The sequence below is a fragment of the Mirounga angustirostris genome, unplaced genomic scaffold, assembly GCF_029215605.1.
Source record: "Mirounga angustirostris isolate CCGP_5_RB_7025 unplaced genomic scaffold, mMirAng1.0.hap1 SCAF_13, whole genome shotgun sequence".
Lineage (NCBI taxonomy): Eukaryota > Metazoa > Chordata > Mammalia > Carnivora > Phocidae > Mirounga > Mirounga angustirostris.
This window is the reverse complement of record NW_026991721.1, coordinates 6,270,238-6,291,123: the sequence shown is the minus strand read 5'-3', so window position 1 is coordinate 6,291,123 and position 20,886 is coordinate 6,270,238. Positions and strand designations below refer to the sequence as shown.

At 54.6% G+C, this 20,886-nt stretch overlaps 1 protein-coding gene across 8 annotated transcripts; it reads left to right on the top strand.

Annotated features, from left to right (window-relative positions):
* The first annotated feature begins 10,472 nt into the window (after nt 1–10,472).
* Nucleotides 10,473–20,535, top strand: KLC2 (kinesin light chain 2). Of its 8 annotated transcripts, none has more exons than XM_064576145.1 (16): nt 10,473–10,599; nt 11,416–11,690; nt 14,209–14,439; nt 14,588–14,657; nt 15,264–15,486; nt 16,201–16,288; nt 16,380–16,481; nt 16,578–16,751; nt 16,856–16,955; nt 17,628–17,677; nt 17,784–17,851; nt 18,309–18,417; nt 18,519–18,677; nt 18,752–18,876; nt 19,116–19,173; nt 20,144–20,535. In XM_064576145.1, exons 2-16 carry the CDS (start codon nt 11,463–11,465, stop codon nt 20,354–20,356), a joined length of 1,998 nt encoding a protein of 665 aa, XP_064432215.1. In that variant the 5' UTR covers nt 10,473–10,599; nt 11,416–11,462; the 3' UTR covers nt 20,357–20,535. The 8 variants fall into 8 exon arrangements, with proteins under 8 accessions (XP_064432215.1, XP_064432211.1, XP_064432212.1 ...); XM_064576141.1 differs by having other exon boundaries at nt 10,493–10,599; nt 11,453–11,690; XM_064576142.1 differs by having other exon boundaries at nt 10,494–10,599; nt 11,453–11,690; nt 19,547–20,535.
* The last annotated feature ends 351 nt before the right edge of the window (nt 20,536–20,886 follow it).

Here is a 20,886-nt window from a genome sequence, read left to right as displayed (position 1 = left end):
AGGATCTGTACGACCCTCTCACCTCCACACCACAGCCGACTCCTCTCAAAATCAACTCCTCTCAAATGGCTGGAAAGAAGCATATTCTCATTTCCTTAATTAGAGAAATAGGCATGAATGTGTCTTTCCCAGTATGAGGCAAGCAGAGGCCAGAAACAGAAGTAACACTCTTCTCACACCAAAATCCCTTTTTTTCTCTAGGACTCACCATCCCCAAATCCCACCTCCCAAGACAGTGACATATCGAGGGCAGTTTCTGCTCTTCTGATTAAAGATTAGAACTTGGCTTCTTTCCCTCTACTAGGCTGATGTCCTGCCATAGTTTCTGGAAGCTGGTGGAGTCTGAGGCCCAGGTGGAGGGGGGGAGCTGGGGTCCATCACTGAGTTGGCTTTCCTGCCTGCCCTTAACTTAGATGGAAAACAGTCATAGGCCCTACTCCCTGGATGCCTGGTTCTTCACACACTCCCGGGATAGAGGCCTGCACACCAGCCTTCCTCCGGTGAAGAAGTGCCCAGTAGTTGGGGCTTGCGTAGGGGAGGGGACCGAGGGGCTTGGCACCCTTGCCCTGCAGGACACAGCCACAGAGGAGTGGATGACCAAGCAGGGCAGGCTGTTACTGCCTCCCCAAGCCCTGTGGCCCAGTGACCTAAGGGAGGGAGGCTCTGGGACCCAGCAGTGTGGCCCTACGCCAAACTCTCTGAGCCTGGAACATGGAAATAATGCCTGTCTCCCAAGGGGAAAAGTCCAGTGAGGTCTGTGAGAGTGTCCCAGAAATGCAATCTGTGCGTTACTTACCGAACAAGGTGTACAGTCTGGTTGGGGAGAGGAAACGCCAGAAGTCAAACTGTGTTTAAGATGAGCTAGAGAGGATGTGAGTGTTACCTCGGGGCAGAGTGGAAGCTCCATGAGAGGCCTGGGGGCAGGAGGCAGAGGGAGAGGGCTCAGGCAGTGCAGGGGCTGGGGGTACCCGGGAGTGGTGGAAGTCCCCAGCTGGAGGGGTGTGGGGGACAAGTAGACTCGGGTCCAGCTCAGAAATGAGAAGACGGAGCAGATGAGGGGCAGGAGGAGGCACAAGCTCCCAGCCTGCTCTATCTGACTCCACATCCAGGGCCTCCCCTCTTCCCAGCTCTGGGGCTTCGCTCTTGCAGTTGCCCCCTCTCTCCTGCCATCATCTCTACCAGGTCTTTCCCGTCTGCATGCCAACAGGCAGTAATAGCTCTCATGTCAAAAACAAATCCCCTGCTTCTAGATCCCCTCTGACTGCCACGTCTCTGCTCCCTGGAAAGTGAAATGCTTCTAGAGTTGTTCATGTTTCCTGCCTCCACTTCTGCTCCTTCAGGCTTTTTTCTCAACAGCCCCATCAGAAGTTCCCTTACCAAGGTCACCAGTGACCTGAGGTGCCACATCCAAGGGTCAGTTTTCTTGTTTGACCTCCACTTGACCTGTGCACAGCACTCTGCTCTCCTTCCACTTCTCTGACTGCCCTTTCTTGGCCTCCTTTACTGTACCTTCAGCTTCCCAGCCTTGGAACACTGGAAAACACAGGGCTCCAGCCTCTGGCCTTCTCTCTCCCCACACTCAGCCCTGTAGTGTGAAATGCTCCCCTGCGCACAGACTTCTCCCTCCATTCTTCACGTGCTGAGGCCAAAACCTTTGGCACCACCGACTCCTCTGTCCCTCATACCCACCATCCAGTCCGCAGCTTTCCCAAGACAGATGGAGAACCCAGCAGCGCCCCACCCCGTTCACTGCTGCTGTTATCTCTTGTCTGGATGTTCTAATAGCCTCTTAATTATGCTTCCACCTCTCTGCCTGGAGTCTGTTCTCCACACAATAGCCAGAGAGAGCTTTTTAAAATGTTAATCAGATCGTGGTCAATTACCAATTTAAACTGTCCAATGGCTTCCCATCCCACTAGGACTATAATCCAAAACCCTCATCATAACTCACAAGGCCTAGGTGATCTGACCTCCTGAGGGTAGTTTGATCTCTCCTCTCACTCTGCCCCTCGCCCACTGGCCTCTGCATTCCTCAGACACACCAGGCACGCTCTGCCTCAGGGTCTTCGCACAAGCTGGCCCCCTGCCCATCCTGGCCCTGCCTCGAGGTCCGTGTGGCTTGCTCCCCCATTGAAGTCTTGGCTTAAAGGTCACCTAAGAGAAGCTTTCCCTGTTCTACCTGTCTCAAATAGCACCTCCCTTTTCTCTCCCCCTTCTTCAGTTTTCCTCATTAGCACTTCTCACTCCTTGGCACTAATATCCATCTGTTTCTCTATCCCCACTGGAATGTAAGCTCCAAGAAAATGGGAATATTTTTTTTATCTGCTCTATCCTTGGTACCCAGGATCCTTCTTGGCTCGTCCTAGGTACACAGTGAGTATCTGTCGACAGAATGAAGGAAGAGGCCTTGTACTGCTGCAGTGGAGTCCCCAGTCCAGATGCACTACTCAGGCACTTTATAGGAACACCTAAGGAGTGTTCCTATAGGCCCTGGAGTAAGAAGACAGACTCCAAAGAAGAGGGAAAGGGTTTGATAGGAATGGTTTCCAGAATTCCAAACACGAGGCAACTCAGATTTACACGTTGAGACAGCTTGCCCCGTCACTGAGGGTCAAGGCTGCACCAGAGCAGAACTGCCCATGGGGCTGCCTTAAACATTCTCTAAAGGCCAAGAGTAGCATTTTGGTGCAGAAGGTGGAAGAACTTCTAACTTGTATACCAACTCCAGATTGTTTTATTGTTAATTTAAACAAACATGTATCTTAGAATAGTTTTAGATTTACAGAAAAGTTGCAAAGATGGGGGCGCCTCGGTGGCTCAGTCGTTAGGCGTCTGCCTTTGGCTCAAGTCATGATCCCAGGGTCCTGGGATCGAGCCCCGCATCGGGCTCCCTGCTCAGCGGGAAGCCTGCTTCTCCCTCTCCCACTTGTGTTCCCTCTCTAGCTGTGTCTCTCTCTGTCAAATACATAAATAAAATCTTAAAAAAAAAAAGTTGCAAAGATGGAACAAAGAGTTGCTGTATACCACCCCCCCATTTTCTCCTATTGTTAACATGTTACATTAGTATGGCACATTTATAATAACTAATGAACAACATTGATACATTATTATCAACTAAAGTCCATATTTAACTCCGATTCCTTAGTTTTTCCCTAAAGTCTTTTTTTGTTTGTTTAAGATTTTTATTTATTTGAGAGAAAAAGTGAGAGAAGAGAGCACAAGCAGAGGAAGCTGCAGAGGAAGAGGGAGAAGGAGACTCCCCGCTGAGCAGGGAGCCCTATGTGGGACTCGATCCCAGGACCCTGGGATCATGACCTGAGCTGAAGGCAGACGCTTAACCGACTGAGCCATCCAGGTGCCCCTCCCTAAAGTCTTTTATGCATTCCAGAATCCCATCCAGGATACCACACTACATTTAATACTTTGGGCTATGACATTTTCTCAGACTTACCCTATTTTTGATAACCTTGACAGTTTTGAGGTGTACTGGTCAGGTATTTTGTAGAATGCCCCTTGGCTAGAATTTGCCAGCACATCCTAGCAAGGGTACCTGCCTTCAACATGATTTGTGAACCTTGATCACCTGGCTGAGGTAGCGTTGACTAATAAATTCACACCCCCTTCCCTACTGTGCTCTTAGGCAGGAAGCCACTAAGCACAGCCTAGATAAAAGATTTTCCTCTATATCCATTATTTAGATTCTAGACAGCAGACTTCAGATCCATGTTTTAAACTCCTTCCCTCCTCACCCACTGCTGTGTCCAGGGACTGTGGCATGGATGACTCTCTCAACACCATCTACGAGCATTTTCTTTTAGCCAGGCTGCTGCTATAGCTTCATGTGGTTTATACCACAGACTCCTTCAAGTAGCCCCAGGAAATCAATTCAGCTGATACTTCTTTTTTACCAAGGAGGAAACCCAAGGTCAGAGAGCTCCCCCGCTCCCAACCCCACCCCTGTCCTAAATCTAAACTCTCATTTTTAAAAAATATTTTATTTATTTATTTGTCAGAGAGAGAGAGAGCATAAGCAGGGGGAGCGGCAGGCAGAGAGAGAAGCAGGCTCCCCGCTGAGCAAGGAGCCTGATGTAGGACTCAATCCCAGGACCCCGGGATCAAGACCTGAGCCAAAGGCAGACGCTTAACCGACTGAGCCACCCAGGCGCCTGTAAACTCTCATTTCTAAACATTTACATGACTTGAATACTCACAGACCTCTCAAACCCAGTATGGCTCAAACAGAACTCTTGATTTCCCTCGATCCTCCCCAGTTTTGATAATGGCACAGCGTCCATCCTATTACTCAAGGCAGAAGCCACCGAGTTGTCCTGTGTCACAACAGTGACTCCTGTCCATTCCACCTCTCAGACACTGTTCCCAAACATAAGCCAGAGTGCCTCACTCCCTTGCTAGAGCCCTTCAGCGGCTACCTCCAGCCGCCCACCCCATGGCCCATCAGGCCTGCACGTCTGGCCCCACTACCCTTCACTTCACTTCTAGCTGCTTTCTCCCTCCGCGCCCTTCACCTTGAGCCACAACTGATCCTGCAGTAATCACACTCTTCTTCCCTGTACCAGGCCCAGACTTGTGGTTCTTCCCAACTTAAATGCTCTCCCCGCCCCCACAGAGCTACTTCCTTTGCCTTTAGGATGCAGCCTACCTCACCTCCTCAGAGAGGCTTTCCCAACAGCCCTGCCCCAAAGCGCAGTTGTTAGTCTCTACCTGAGCCCTTTCTGTAGTCATGGCATTCAGTGTCACCTGCAATAAATGTCTTTGTACCACATTAGAATGAGAGCTCCAGGTGGGCAGGGACTCAGGCTGCGTCTCCAGCACCCATCACTCTGGCTGATGGCAAATACTAAAAGGCTAGCTAAAAGGATGAGTGAGGGGTTAAGTCACTTGTCCAAGGCACACAGATTGGTTGAGAGGGAACCAGATTTCTAACCCAGGTCATCTGACTCCAGACCATCTCTCAATGCCCCACTCAGATCCCAAATTCCCAATCATTCACACATCCTACATGTATTAAGGTCCTAACATGGTACATGATGAAAACAGGGTTGGGTTCTTACCGATACGGGAACTCTGAGGCGAGCAGGTGAGGTGGACAAATAGATGGTCGCCACAGAGCATGACATGTTGCACAGGAGCATGCCAGAGGGACATCTAATCCAGCCTGGGGAAGGGGTATCCAAAAAGATGTCACAAAGGAGACGACACCTGAGCAGCATCTGAAAGATGTTCTGGACACAGGAAATAGCAAAAACGGGAGATAAGAGAGAGTTTGGCTTGTTTCGAAACCCTCAGGTGGTTTAACATGACTGCAAAGCATTGGGCATGGTGAGTGATAGGGCAGAAGAGAAAGGAGACAGCCAGGGCACTGAGGAGCCCTACAGCCGTGGTTATCCTCACTCTGTGCCTGGGAGAGGGCTGTGCACTTTATCCTGAGATCAGCGGAGAGCCAGGATAGGGTTTTAGGCAGAAAAGTGAGATGAAGGAATTCATCAAGATCACTTTGTGACAACAGATTGGAGGAAATAAGACTGAAGACCAGAAGAGCTTGAAGGGTGTTGCAGCAATTTAGAAAAGAAGTGACAGAGACATAGACTATGGTAAAGGGAGGAGAGGTGCAAGAAAATGGAAACTTCAGTTCAATTAAGAGGTAAGCAATAGGTTTAGGTGGCTGGTGAGGAAATAGGGTCAAAAGAGAAAGAGCCAAAGATAGGGACAGGCTGTCCATTCTAGGTGAATGGGCAGATGGTGGGACATCCCTGGAGGAGATTTGGGCAGGAGATGGTGAGTTTAGGGCAACAGTGGTGTGTGCTGCTTAGAGGTTAGTGTCCAATTGGAGTTGAAAAATAGGTCTGGATGGAGCTCAGGGAAGTGATCTGGGTTGGATGGAGGTTGGGGTTTCCTTAACACGCAGGAGAACTGACAGGAGGGAGAAGGTGAGAACAACCCTGGCTGGGCTGAGCTCTCTTCATCCTGACCATATAGAGCATCTGTTGCCAGCACCAAACAGCTTAGCACTTGTATTCAGACATGCCTTTCCATTTGCTGCCTCTTTTATTGCTCGCTTTCATCCTGAATGTGTTTTCCTTCCAACAACACCTTAAGAAACCGCCCAATACTTCACATACTTTCTCCCCACTCTCCATTCACTAGCACAGGGTCGATCAAACGGTTAAGCTTGGTGGTGATAATAATCCTACGTAACTACTAGTAACAGTTACTGTTACGTACAAGGCCTAATGTTAAGATCTTAACTCTGCTGTTTTATTCTGTTTTCTCAAGGACCCCAAGAGGTAAGTATTAGGAACTTTATTTTACAAATGAGGAAACAGATGAAGTTACAGAGCATGCCTAAAGCCCCACAACTGGCAGAGGGAGAAACACGGCATTGAACCTAGCTGAGTATGACCCCAAAGTCTGTGTGCCCTCTCACTGAGCAGGGTGAGGACACTTCTAGTCTGGCTGGGAGGTCACAAGGAAGAGAGGGTACAGATTTGCCAAGTGGCAACCAGGATAGGAACCAGGAGCTCTCAGGGGAGCTCTAAACAGCCTTGATTCTTGACTCAGTGGCAGAAAGAACTGACAACCAGGGGTGTTCACGGCGGAACAGGTCCCTCAGGAAGCAATGAGCTGCTCGTCACGTGGAGGAGACATGATCTTTAAGGAGCCTCCAATCTTGAGCACTTAAGGGAGAACCTGCTGACATTTCAAGGTGGATGATAAGCTTGGCAAAAGTGCCCCCCAAACACTTCAAAGGAAAGTAGTGACGCAGCCAAAGGAAAAAGAATAATTTAAGAAAGCAGATTTCAGGGGTGCTTGGGTGGCTCAGTCGGTTAAGCATCTGCCTTCAGCTCAGGTCATGATCTCAGGGTCCTGGGACGGGCTCCCTGCTCAGTGGGGAGCCTGCTTCTCCCTCTGCTTTCTGCTCCCCCTGTTTGTACTCTCTCTCTGACAAATAAAATCAAGAAAAGAAAGAAAGAAAGAAAGAAAGAAAGAAAGAAAGAAAGAAAGAAAGAAAGAAAGAAAGAAAGAAAGAAAGAAGAAAGAAAGAAAAAGAAAGAGAGAAAGAAAACAGATTTCAATGGGATGGGTGCTTCTGAGGCTCCAAGGGGAAGGGGTGGGAGCAGTGGGAGTGATTTTCAGGGAGAAAACATTAAAAGTAGCAAGAACAACTTCCCCAGGCATGGGACAGGTGGGGGCAAGCTGATAAGCTCTGCGGAAAATGGCATAAGGAGCTGAATCACCACTGGGCACAGACTCCTCCCTTTTTTCTCCATTAACAGAGCACCCATCAGCAGCCTGGCATGAGACCAGAAGCTGCGGGGGAAATGCAGAACAGAGCGGGATGAAGTAACAGTCTCTTCCCCTGGGAGATGCACAGTAGAATCCTCAGGGACAAGATAAAAAGCCAAGTGGCTGAAAAGGTTGGACACATGCAAGATTAAGCACTGAGAGCAAGATAAGAGCCTGAGAACCTGGCAGGGCAGACCCCACCCCCCCCCCCCAACCCCCTCAGCACACAGGGAGGAGCAGGGCCAGATGCCTAAAGAGAATCACAAAGCACCGAATCCTGCAGAGAGCAGAAGAGCCAGAGCAAGAATCCAGCAGAAGTCATAAAGGGAGACTGAAAAATGTTCTTTCCATTTACCTGGAAAAAGAGGATAAAAGGAATGTGCTCCTTTATTAGACGGAGAGAAAGCACAAGGGAAAAAAGCAGGGGTTGTGGATGTGTGTTTGTGCTGGGTATGTGTGATATGCTCCTACATGGGCCTATAAACACAGGCACACTCCACGTGCGTATGGCAGACAGGTGTCCATTCAGTGCCTCCGGGTGGCCTGCATGAGGCTGTGTTGAGGGTGTGTACAGCTGTGCTTCTATGTGGGTGTGAACAAGGCAATCTGACCTCAGTTCTCTCGACCTCTACTCTATGTGGTCAGTCTCCCTTACACACCTGGACTGTAGATTAGAGAAGGACATGGTGGTCACTGGGAGCCTGAGCTCCCCCACAACAGCAGGCTCTCTCTGCACGCGCAGCTGCCTTCCCCTCTCTGGGCTTCAGTTTCCTTACCTGTAGAACAAAAACATTTAAGCAGTGGCTTTCAACCCAGGATGCAAAGCAGGGGGCACCACTGAAGTTTTAAAATAATAAGAGATACCCAGGACCCACCCTTGCATCACCGAGAATCCCAATCTCTAGAAGAGCCTTCTGATGAAGTCCCTTTCACAAGAGATTCCAAAACTGAGCCTCAATAAGAATGACAAAGGGGCCCTGAGCTCCAGATTCCATTTCCTCTCCAGGAACTTGCTGTCGAGTTGGGAATGCTGTCATGATCTGATGGAGTTTCCCTGGATAGAAGGTTGGATTATCACACTACAGCCAGCACTCCTCTGGGAGAAAAGGCCAATGTGAGGGCTAAAGGAAGACAGACCCCAAACACAAAAGACTCTAACCTGCAGGGCCCTGGAGGAAGACTGACAAGGACAAATCCGAGTTCTGCACTAAGGGACACAACCTAACGGATGAACACAGGAAACTGGTAACAGTAGGAGATCCAGGGGAGAAGAGCTGAAGGGCTGAAGACAGCCATCAGAGAGAAAGAAGTATAGGTCATTGTGACTTGTAGGTGCCTTTTGAATTTTGCATTGTAGAACTATATTAGCTACCTTTAAAAATCACTGGGGAAAAAATAATCAGCAGAAGCACAGGATCTGGAAGAACCTGGCTGGATATAACTGGGATGCACACAATCTAGGGTTTTAGCTGACAAGCTTACCCTGAGCAGACACAGTGTGGTGGCGGTCAAAATTAGCCTGACCTGCAACTTCATGGTGGACAGGTGGCACTCTCATTAAGTGGGGACTATCCCTCTGTGATCTGTGACGTTCACTCCCTGTCTGGACTTCTGAGCCCTGGACTGAGCACCACATTCTGAGCAGTATCTGGATTGAACCTAAAATACACCCCGAAAAAAGAAATTGGAGTGGAGAAGGGTCAGGAAACTGGAGCAGGGCAAAGGGATAGGGTTTGTCAGTCTAGGCAAGAAGACTGGGTGGAGAACCACGGAGGTCTTCACATATCTCCACTGGCAAAAGAGAAGAGACTGTTCTTCCTGATGACAGAACTTCAGTTTGGTGTCCGTGAGCACCTGCAGAAAGGTACTTCTGAGCTAGGGAAAAACTTCCTAACCTTTAGATCAGTCTCACAGCCGAATGTAGTGAGCTCCTTGTCATAGGACATACTTGACCTAGGGATGTAGGACCTCCCTCCGTCAGAGATGATACCAGGGAGATTCTTGCATCCACCAGGACACTGAACCTGGTGGACTCTGGGTCTGAACCCACCCTGACTCATGAGGAACACCCCAGATCCTCGAGGATCAGTGCCAGGCTTCGTTATGCAGGTTTTGTACCTCGGGGTTATCCTGCTGTCACCCACTAGTGACATCAACCTAGGGGCAGTGGGGGCACCAATCCAGAGCTGCAGAGCATCAGACCAAAACCTAGGCCTGGAAGGGATCTGGCAAGGCCAACAGGTGTACCCTTCCACACTTAAAAAACAAAACAAAACAAAACATTTACTAAGTGCTTCTGTGTGGCTGGCCAGGGGCTACTGTGGGAGTGAACATGACAGGCAGGTCTTGGCCTGCATTCTAGGGAGGAGACAGAAGACCAACTTAAATCATTCGTAGTTTCCACCAACAAGAAAACTATTAGAAGGCATAAGTGCTACAGAGAGAAATAGGTGTAGGAGGGGGCTCTATGGGAAGTCAGGGATCAAAGAAGGCTCTCTGAGGAGGTGACATTTATTCTGAGCCCTGAATCACTTTGCCTTGGGCAACTGGTCAACAAACAGCACTTGTGGTGTTCACCCACAGGGGCACGAGTCTCTGTTTCAGCAGATGCCCAGCTGCCTTTGTCAACTTTTTCTCCCTTAGGGCCAAGAAGCCCTTCCCCCAGGAAGCAGCCCTAAGATACTGCGAATCCCACAGGGACACAAACAGTTCTGATTTGGGTGAGGGGCATAACTAGTCTCTAGAGACAATGAGCCTGGGATCAGGTCTGGGAGACGCGCACAATAGCAGTGCTCGCTTCATTGGGTCTTTGTGGGCATTAAATGAGTACATGCACTTAAAGCATCAAAGCGCCCGACACACAGTAAACGCTCAGGAAGGGGCAACTACCTCGATAAACGTCAATAAATGTCAAAAGTCTCGCTCTGGACTCGGAGGAGGCCAGGCCTTCTTCCTGCGCTTCGGTTTCTCCCGCTGTCCTCTCTGGCCGTGGCACTGGGTGCATTCAGGATTAGGATCTCCCGAGCCTCTGCACACCTCTGCGGCCTCGGGGCGGTGTACAGTCGAGGAATCCGAGGCCTCAGGGGCATGGGTGGTGGCCTTTGGGAACTGGTGCCTCGGGGGAGCCCATGCCCCGCCCCTCGGTGCCCGCCCCCTAAATGACCCCGCCCTCCACATCGGATGGCCCCGCCCCAGTCCCCCCTTCCCAGCCTTGAGCCGTCCCCGCCTGCGCGCTCCTTTAAGGCAGCCTGCGGGAAGAGAAGAGCGTGTTTCGCCCCCTCCGACGACGCCGAGGTAGAGGCTTCACCTTTAAGGCGGCGCGGGGACTGCTGGGAAGGCCGGCGGGATGGAGGCGGCGGGACCCGCTCACGGCTGCGGGTCCGGGTGAATCGGGGCGGGAGCCGGAACCTGAGCAGGAGCCGGGTCCGAGCGGGAGGCGTAGGTCCGCGCGAGCCGATCAGGCCGGGAGAGGGGCCTCTGGGTTGGCCTAGGGGAGGGGTCGTCGTGGGCGCAGGCTGTGGGAGAACAAGGCCGGCCTGCTGGGAGGGGGCGCGGTCCTGGGTAGCCGGGGGCGGGAGCGAGGCCTTTTCAGGGGAGGGGTCCCCGGGGCGTCGCGCCGGCCTATGGGGAGGGGTCATTGTGGGCGCGGCCTAGTGGGGGGGACGAAGAAGCCGAGATCTCAAGCTCCTGTAGGGGAAGGGTCTCCCAAGGGGCTCTGTGACTCGGCCTGCCTGTTGGGGAAGGGGCTGCCCGAGGGGTTGGGGCTGGATCTAGAGGGGTCGGGGCCTCCCGCACGCGAGTGAGCCTCCACGATCCCTGTAGGACCGTCCTCCAGCGCTCTCTGTCCTGGCTAGGGGAGTCCCCGGGGAAGTCCCGAGACAGCCGCCTCAGCCGGCCTGAGCTGGTGGTCTGGGCCGAATCCGGGTCCAGCCTCACCGGCCTCACCGCATTGCGTCTCCCAGGCCGAGACGAGCTTGGGCGCGCCCCCTGTAGGCCGAGCGCGGGCACGGTACGGGTTGCTGGCTGGGGGACCTGGGCACCCTGGGGACCCAGGCGTCCGGGGACCCGAGGTGTTTACCTAACCCGGGGCGGACGGCGGTGTGGCCCCAGGCCCGGCACCCGCCTGCCCGCCCCCTCGCCTCCACAGGCGGCACGCCATGGCTACGATGGTGCTTCCGCGGGAGGAGAAGCTGAGCCAGGATGAGATCGTGCTGGGCACCAAGGCCGTCATCCAAGGCCTGGAGACCCTGCGCGGGGAGCATCGTGCCCTTCTCGCTCCCTTGGTAGCTCATGAAGCTGGCGAGGCGGAGCCCGGCTCACAGGAGCGATGTGTCCTCCTGCGTCGCTCCCTGGAAGCCATCGAGCTGGGTCTGGGGGAGGCCCAGGTAGGCTGGTCTGGGATGCTGAGGTGGGAGGTCACGGGAGGGATGGAGCCTTCCAGAGGAATCCTGGCAATGTAGGAACAGAATCTGGGCAGGGAACCGTGTGGCCTCTGGAGCCCATGGTAAGACCTTAGTAAATATCTGTTGAAAAATGAATGGGCTTTGGAAACCCCAGCTGTGCCTTGCCTCAAGAGAGCCTGATCATCCTTAGGCCCCACACAGAACCCTGTTCCTGACTTCTCTGATGGGTAGCAGAGACTGAATGGCATAGGAGAACAAAAAGAAATCCTTAAGAACCGCCCCCCCCCATTCATTCTCTTATTCATTCCTTCACAGGTAAGTTATCAAATGCCTACTATGTGCCAGGCAATCTATTATGTGCCAGAGATACAGGTCCAACAAGAGAGACAAGATCTTTGCCCTAGTCCCCTGGGGAGAGAGTCAGAAACACACATTTGTCACATATCGTGATAAGTTCTACAAAGAGAAGAACAAGATCTTGTGATAGCTTATAGCAGGAGGTCTTATTTATTAGTCAGGCAAGACTTCTGAGGAAGTGACATTTAAACCAAGACCTGAAGGAAGGAATGAACTGGCCTCCAGAAAAGGGAGGGAGGCGAGAGGTTACATGTGCAAAGGTCCTGAGATAGCAAAGATCTTGTTGTGGTGGGAGAAATGAGAGAAGACCTGTCTAACCAGAGCTTCCTGGGGAAGGAGAGGGACAGAAGAGGCCTGTGTGGAGAAGGTGGGGGCCAGATCATGCTGCACCTTATTAGCTTGGGTTGTATTCTCAGAAAAGCAGGAAACCTTTGGAGGGCTTCAGTAGTCAAAAGATAGTCTGCCTTAGATTTTAAAAGCTCCCTTTGGGGGGCGCCTGGCTGACTCAGTAGAACATGTGACTCTTGATCTCGGGGTTGTGAGTTCGAGACCCATGTTGGGTGTAGAGATTACTTTAAAAAAAGAGTTTTAAAATAAATAAATAAAAACTCCCTTTGGCTGAGGTGTGGAGAATGAACCATACATAGCGAGTCAAGGGTGGAAGCAGGTAGCAGGTAGTTAGCAAGCCACTGCTGGAATTCAAGTGAAAAATTGTAGCTTGGACTACAGAGGTGGCCAACGGAGGGAGGAGAGAAGGGGCCCAGTTCTAGATGTTCTGGAGGTGGGTCCAGCAGGACCTGGAGGTGGAGTAAGGGGGAGAGAGGAGGGCAGAGTAACTCCCAGATTGTGGCTGGAGCAAGTGAAGGAGCCAAGAGAGCCTGGATGATCAGGGGTTCTGTTTTGGTCCTCTTTTACGTTGGGGTTGCCAGGACGATACGCAGATGGAGATATTGAGGAAGCACTGGGGTGTACAAGGAGTACACACTTTCTCCAGGGTAGAGTCTTGACCCCTTCAAATCTTGGCTGAGATGCCGTCTGGCTCCATAAATCTTGGGCAGGTGGTATCATCTTGGTTTCCTTGTCTTTAAAATAGGGCTCACGCCATCTGCTGTATATACTTCCAGGCTGTTTAGGGAATTTTTTAAAAAGCTGGTGGTTGTGGAAACACCTGTCACTTACACATTTGCTAGTCAACTAGAAAATGCAGGGTCCCAGACTGCTTGGCCCTCTGGCAGTGCAGTGTGCTGGTCATTCCCTCCTTGGCCAGTTGGCTGCCAGGTACAGAGATAAACACACAGGGGTCCTCCTCCTAGTGTGTGCAGACACCGACACAGATGGGCAAGAGGATGGCATGGAGGGAACGTGCCCTCCTTTCCTTTGGCTGCAGGAATGACCCTGGCTGTGAAGGGTGGAGAAAGAGTAGAGCCTATGCCAGGCTCCAAGGTAGGAAGAGCCTAAAGGCTCAGGAAGAGTCCTAGAGGTTGGAGAGAGGGGGAGGGGCTGAAGCTGAGGCCTTTGGGTCCCCTTCCCTTGTGGTCCCCAGACCATCTGGGGGCTCGGGACTCATACACCTCTCCTCTCTAGGAGCTGCACAAGGCCAAGGGCTCACCTTGGCAAAAATCAGGATGGGGTCTTTCCGTGGCCCTTCAGCCATTTGTCAGGATTCTTAGGAAATTGCTAGCCCTGGGGCAGGGGGCAATGGGATAGTGGCTGTGGCAGCAGGGCTTAGGTACAACCGCCAGGAGAGACAAAGGAAGAGAATGGCTAGCTCAGGGAATGCGTAGGACCCCAGCTAGCCCTCTCCGTGATGACTCAATGAGGTGGGAATTGGGGTTTTTAATGCAGAGGACTAGCTAGAGGCCCAGGAGAGGGGATGGACTTTCTCAGAGTCCAGTAGAGCCAGCCTAGGAACCCAGGGCTCCTGACCCTGGAAGGAAGGAGCTGGGGTTCCCAGACCTCCTAGGTTCAGGTCTAGTCCAGGACTGTTTGGGGCCTTGGGGGGGGGACCTCCTTTGAGAGGAGAACTTGGTGGCCCTCAGCCCTGTAGGTCCTCATAGGCAGGGTCAGGCCCCAACACCCCAGGAGGCCCAGGCTGGGGGGTGGACGAGATTCTAACCGTCATCCATCCTGGCTGGCACCACAGGTGATCCTGGCGCTGTCGAGCCACCTGGGGGCCGTGGAGTCGGAAAAGCAGAAGCTGCGGGCTCAGGTGCGGCGCCTGGTGCAGGAGAACCAGTGGCTGCGAGAGGAGCTGGCGGGGACGCAGCAGAAGCTGCAGCGCAGCGAGCAGGCTGTGGCCCAGCTCGAGGAGGAGAAGCAGCACTTGCTGTTCATGAGCCAGATCCGAAAGCTGGATGAGGACACATCCCCCAGTGTGAGCCCCTACCACGGCCACTGCAAGGCCATCGGGCAGGCGAGCCTGGGAGCAGGGAGGGACATGGAGCCAACTCGGCTCTGACCCAGCCACTGACACTTGGGCTACCACGCCCCTCCTTCCCTGACACTCATTCTGTCCTTCCCAGGAGGAGAAGGGGGACGTCCCCAAAGACTCTCTGGATGACCTGTTCCCCAACGAGGAGGAGCAGAGCCCAGGTGCAGAGGGGGAGCTGGTTCTGGGGGTGGGGGAGGGGAGGGCTGTGTAAACTCCTTGTCCTTGGGACCCAGAGGTCACCAGAAACGGTGACCAGAAGGCCACCATGTTCTTTCCTGCCTCATTTCTGATCATCACATCCCAGCATGTTGGAGTTTAAAAGGCAGGTTGCACATGGTGCTTCTCTCCCACTAAGTTCTGAGAAACCGGTATCACAGTTCAGAGCTTTGGAGTAGCCTGACCTGGGTTCAAGTCCTGCTCTGCCACTAGTCATTCTGGGACCACTGGTTTCCTTCCCTCTCTGAGCCTCCTCTGAAGGTTATGGAGGATGCATGCACAGGACTGAGCCCTAGGCCAGTGCTTGCCTTGCTAATAGCATTGAGCACACCTATCAGAGCCTCCTTTCTGCAGATGGGAAACTGGCTCGGAGGTTAGGTGGCTTGCCCTGCAACACACAGCTTGAGGTATTGGGGCTGGGATTCTACCCACTACAGATGGGGAAACAGGCGGAATAGCTAGTGACCTGCCCAGGGCCACATGTCAGGTAGGTCAAAGGCATCGCTATGGTATGGGCAGTTGGTACATCTGATCTGCCCTTGGCCTTGCAGCCCCCAGCCCTGGAGGAGGGGATGTGGCTGCCCAGCACGGGGGCTATGAAATCCCAGCACGGCTCCGCACCCTGCACAACCTCGTGATTCAGTACGCCTCCCAGGGCCGCTATGAGGTGGCCGTGCCACTCTGCAAGCAGGCACTTGAGGACCTGGAGAAGACCTCAGGCCACGACCACCCTGACGTCGCCACCATGCTGAACATCCTGGCTTTGGTCTATCGGTGAGGGTGCCTCTGGCCACAGTCATCCATGGGAGTCTGCACGCTTCCTGAAGCCTCCAGCCTGGGTCACAAACCCTCAATCCCTGCTGTGGGCCAGGACTGGGCAGCTCATCTCTACTGGGCAGTTGGGCAGCAAAGAGAAGGAGATTATGCCCAGAGAGGGCTGAGCCAACAGGGTACCTGGGCCTCCCCCCAGGCTTAGTCTATTGGAGGAGAAAGGCTTGGGCATAACTACGAATGGGGACAGCACATGAGGACTCGAAGGGAGGCAGCACAGCTTCTCTGATCATTAAGGCTTAAGAAGGGGGGGCGTCTGGGTGGCTCAGTCGTTAAGGCTTAAGAAGGGTCTTTGGTGAAAGATGAGTTGCCCAGAACATTAGAGGCTTGCAAAAGTTTTCCTTGGCAGAAAGAACAGTATGAGCAAAGGCCCTGGGGAATAGGCAACAAGGTACACTGAGCATGAGGAAGTGGGGGTAGAATCCTGGGGAGTCTGCTCATCCCCCAGCACTCAATGCCCTGGTGAGTTGTGAGTGAATGTTCAAAGTCACCCCAAGCTCCTGGAGGGCAGGGGCTGACCAGGTCTTCCCAAGCTCTGGGTCATAATCATGTCCCTCATCAGTAAATACCAGAGGAGTGACCACAGGTATCTGGGACCAGTAGGGGGAGAGCCTTGGGCTAGAGGACACCCCTCACCATGCTTCTCCCTGCACCCAGGGACCAGAACAAGTACAAAGAGGCTGCCCACCTGCTCAACGATGCCCTGGCCATCCGTGAAAAGACACTGGGCAAAGACCACCCGGCTGTGAGTGAGAGTGGATGGGAGGTGGGGTCTGCCCCTGCCCTGTCCTGGGCAGGGCCCCAGGTCATTGAGCCTCCATTCTCCTACCCCCCAGGTGGCCGCAACACTAAACAACCTGGCAGTTCTGTATGGCAAGCGGGGCAAGTACAAAGAGGCTGAGCCACTGTGCAAGCGGGCGCTGGAAATCCGGGAGAAGGTGGGAGCAGGCAGGGCTGGGCAGGCCGGCTGGGCCTGGCAGGCAGGGACCTAGGGCAGCCCTGAGCCCAGCCGTTGGCTCCCACTCCTATCCCAGGTCCTGGGCAAGTTTCATCCGGATGTGGCCAAGCAGCTGAGCAATCTGGCCCTGCTGTGCCAGAACCAGGGCAAAGCTGAGGAGGTAGAATACTACTACAGGAGGGCCCTGGAGATCTATGCTACACGCCTTGGGCCTGATGACCCCAACGTGGCCAAGACCAAGAACAACCTGGTACCCTGGGCCAGGAGTGGGGAGGGAGGAAAGGAGGATGGGGGAGGAAGGAAGGAAAAGGCGCAGCTCCCTTCATCCTGCTCACTCTGGCCCCTTTCCTCCAGGCCTCCTGCTACCTGAAGCAGGGCAAGTACCAGGATGCAGAGACCCTGTACAAGGAGATCCTCACCCGCGCTCATGAGAAGGAGTTTGGCTCTGTCAATGGTGAGTCTCTGACCGCCATGTGCCCCCAGCTCACACAGCGCAGGCCTGCCTAGCCATCAGCATCCAGGGCAAATACTTCAGCTGGGTGGGCCCTTGTGGGGTCTGGCTGGTTGCCAGCCACTTGTGTGCATGTGTGAAAAACACACACACAACACACAGCCTCCTGGGTCCTGCTGGTACTGTTATACACCCTTTGCATAGCCCATGCCCTGGGCCCAGAATCTTTTCCCCTTCCTCTGCTGGGCAATTCCTGTTCACCACGAGGGCCCACCCCAAATGTCTCCCCCGCTAGGAAGCCACCTTCCGGCCCCCAGTGGTCAGTCATTTCCTGCTCTGGGATCACTCGGCCTGGCCTATCATTCAGGCCTAGCATGTGTCTCAGGCTGTGGGCTTGAGGCGTTTAAGGATGTGCTCCCCCCAGCCCTCAATCCCAAGCCCCTCAACCACAGGCTTGTGCCATGTCATCTCCTTGTTCCAGAAGAGGGTCAGTATTGTTTCAAGTCTGTTTTTTGTTCACTCTTTCATTCATTCATTCATTCGTTCATGCATTCAACAAAGCCCAACCCTGATCCTTCCTGGGTACCCCTAACCGCCTCCCCAGACCCCAGTCCTATGTTTCAACCAGGAGAAGCCTATATGGGAGGCTGGTGACAGCCCCCTTTCTCCCCCCAGGGGACAACAAGCCCATCTGGATGCACGCAGAAGAACGGGAGGAGAGCAAGGTAGCTCTATGGGCAGGGCTGGGGTGGTCTGGGTAGGGAGGGTGAGGCCAGGGATGTGTAGAGGGGAGGGACTTGTGCCACCTCCCCTGACCATTCCTTCCCCCAGGACAAGCGCCGGGACAGCACCCCCTATGGAGAATATGGCAGCTGGTACAAGGCCTGTAAAGTAGACAGGTGAGCACAGCAGGGCAGGGCTGGAAATAGAGAAGGTAGTAGGGAAACAGCATCCTGGGTGGGGGCCAAGTCCAGGCTCTACATTCCATAATGCTCACCCCCAGAACACACATCTCTTTGTCAACTTGTCTTTCAAGACCTGGGTCACAGGCCACCTGTCCCAAAAAGGCTCTCTGCACTGGGACAGCCCAATTTTCTTGCCCTTGGGTCTCCCAGCTTTTAGTCCTGGTGGCAACATCCCACGTAGGGCTCTGGGGCCGGGTCCCCAACCCTAGGAACCTGGGGTGGGATTCCAAGACAGGAGAGTCTAAGTAGGCTGAGCACAAGGCTGGACACAAGAGGGGAGAGATTCTGGTTGGCCGGATGGTTCCTCGGGGCCCAAAGTGGGCCGGATGCTAGGATAGGCCTGGTTCCTGGGGAACACGGAGTTTGAGACTGCCCTGCTGTCCGTCCACAGCCCCACAGTCAACACTACCCTGCGCAGCTTGGGGGCCCTGTACCGGCGCCAGGGCAAGCTAGAAGCTGCACATACACTGGAGGACTGTGCCAGCCGCAGCCGCAAGCAGGTGGGGCAACAGGCATGAGGGGTGTGGGCAGGGACCTGGGTGGCCCTTGTGTTCCCATGAGGATTCAGGGCTCCACCTGATGTGCCCTGCCACCCCCTCAGGGCCTGGACCCCGCAAGCCAGACCAAGGTGGTGGAACTGCTGAAAGATGGCAGCAGTGGGCGGGGAGACCGCCGGGGCAGCCGAGACGTGGCAGGGGGTGCCAGGGCGCGGCCTGAGTCTGACCTCGAGGAGGCAGGGCCTGCAGCTGAGTGGAGCGGGGTGAGTCTAGGGGCTGGGGTGGGCCAGGAGGCTGGGTAGTCAGGGTGGCAGAGACAGACTTATCCACCCCGCAGGACGGCAGCGGCTCCTTGCGGCGTAGCGGCTCCTTTGGGAAGCTCCGAGATGCCCTGAGGCGTAGCAGTGAGATGCTGGTGAAGAAGTTGCAGGGTGGTGGCCCCCAGGAGCCTCCTAACCCCAGGTGAGCCTCTGCCCCAGATGGGCCCTCCACCTAGGGTGAGCCTCTCAAGAACCCACCCCATGGCCCACCAACCCCAGATGAGTTCCTGATCCAGGAGAACTCCCTCATCTCCCTCAAGCTCCACCACCCACCGGATATACTCCCCTCCCATCAACCTCCATCTCCAGCCCCAACCTGACCCTTTCCCACATCCTCCCCAGTTCCACCCTCAGCAAATCCAGGCATTCCTTTCTCCTCAGGATGAAGCGGGCCAGTTCCCTCAACTTCCTCAACAAGAGTGTGGAAGAGCCAGTCCAGGTATGGCCGGGTGGGTGTTGGGGCACTGGGCAGTGAGGCCCAAGCCCCAGAGCCCAAAGACTGCATGTCCTCTGTACTTGCCGAGCTTGTCAATCATGTCTGTTTATCTAGAAGCCTTTCCAGCTCTGTGCCAGGCCTGGCTTTGGGCTGGACACTGGGAAGACAAATGAGGGAAACCAAGCTCCTGCATGGGGTGGACATGCAAGTGGCCAGTGCCAACACAGTGATGCGTGGGGGTGGGCGGGAGTGCCAGAGCACCAGGACATGGTCAGGGGCCCAGCTCAGGGACTCTGGCTGATCGGGCCCCTTCTGGCCAGGGAAGTACAGTCTGGCAGCAGCGAGAAGCTGAGCCGCCTGCCCCCTCTGCCCACAGCCTGGAGGCACAGGCTTCTCTGACAGCCGCACCCTCAGCTCCAGCTCCATGGACCTCTCCCGACGAAGCTCCCTCGTGGGCTAATCCTGAAGGGGCAGCGCCAGAGCCTCCACCCGGCACTGCCCCCATCCCCAGCCCTTCGCATGGGCCTGCTGCTTGCCCCACCTGTCTCTCCCAAGGACCCCCGTCTTTTCTGTTCAATCTCAGGGTAACCTCCTCCCTTGTCATCTCAGCCTAAGCCCTGGAGGCTGGGCCTGCCCGCTCCAGCTCTACCCCTTATTTATTCCATCCAGCAGGGCCCCCTGTTCTTTAGGTTCAGGGCCAGGTGAGGGACTGGCCAGGGTCTCCAAGGTAGAGACTCAGTGGGCCGCCCTCCCCAGGCCTCCGAGCCAAGAACACTAAGCACCTGCCGTCCCTTCAGCACTCCTGCCCTCCTGCCCTCCGGCCGTTGCTTCTGTATATAGAGAAATAAGTTATTGGCCGCGCCCCCCCCCCCCTCAGTCCACGGTACTGCCCTGTTCTCCCTTCACCCTGCCCTTCTCTAGTGGTACCGCCCAGGCCTTAATCACCCCCATTCCGCGCGGTGGTATCTTCCAGGCTCTACATCTCGGGGGCGGCGCCTCCCCAAAGGGTTCCCTGGGCCTTCTCGCGCTCCTCCTGGCCTCTGAGGGACGAGTTGAGCCCCACCATCGCCCCGTGCCCCAGGACGGAGAGCCCTCCCCTTGCCCATCCTCTCACCGCCGGGCCCTGCCCAGCATCCCGGCCTTATGCACTGCCCCTCCCGCCCGGCCCCGCCCAGGCACGGACTGACCCCGCCCCGGGCACCGCCCGTCGAGCCATCCTGCCACGCCTCTTCCCACGCCTGCCGCTTCTCGCTAGGGGCGGTGATGGCCCCTGTGGCAGGAGGGGCTGCCCCAGTTGCGGGGGGGTGAGGCGGTCGCTCTCTATTTTCAAATGTTGCTGTAGAAATAAAGACCGTTTGAATCTGAGCCGGGCTTGTTTTGGGGCGGAGGCCAAGGGCCCCCAGCGTCTCTAGGTTGGGGGTGAGGTCGGGAGAGGTTGCGAGCGAGCGAGCATCTGTGTCGCTCACGTCCGGTCCCGCGCTGCTGGAGCCCAGATATTTTGCTCCTATCCCGGGTTGGTTTGGGGGCCTCACAGATTGAGTTTTTTCTAACAACCTTCATCTCTGAGGCTCTGGAGACCGGGCTTTGAACTCTGCCCCTTCCTAAGCTGTTTGATCTTGAGCGAGTTACCGAGACTAGACCTTTTCCATCTATAAAATGTGGGTGACGACACCCTCCGGGGGCTGCGTCTGAGTTAGGAGTGCCAGCACACCAAGA

What these genes read in the sequence shown, in the direction of transcription:
- KLC2 (XM_064576145.1), top strand. Translation starts at nt 11,463, where the DNA reads ATGGCTACGATGGTGCTTCCGCGGGAGGAGAAGCTGAGCCAGGATGAG. An exon ending in ATCCTGGCTTTGGTCTATCG is followed by an intron (nt 15,487 to 16,200) that starts GTGAGGGTGCCT and finishes CCCTGCACCCAG; the next exon opens with GGACCAGAACAAGTACAAAG. An exon ending in GTGTGGAAGAGCCAGTCCAG is followed by an intron (nt 19,174 to 20,143) that starts GTATGGCCGGGT and finishes GGTATCTTCCAG; the next exon opens with GCTCTACATCTCGGGGGCGG.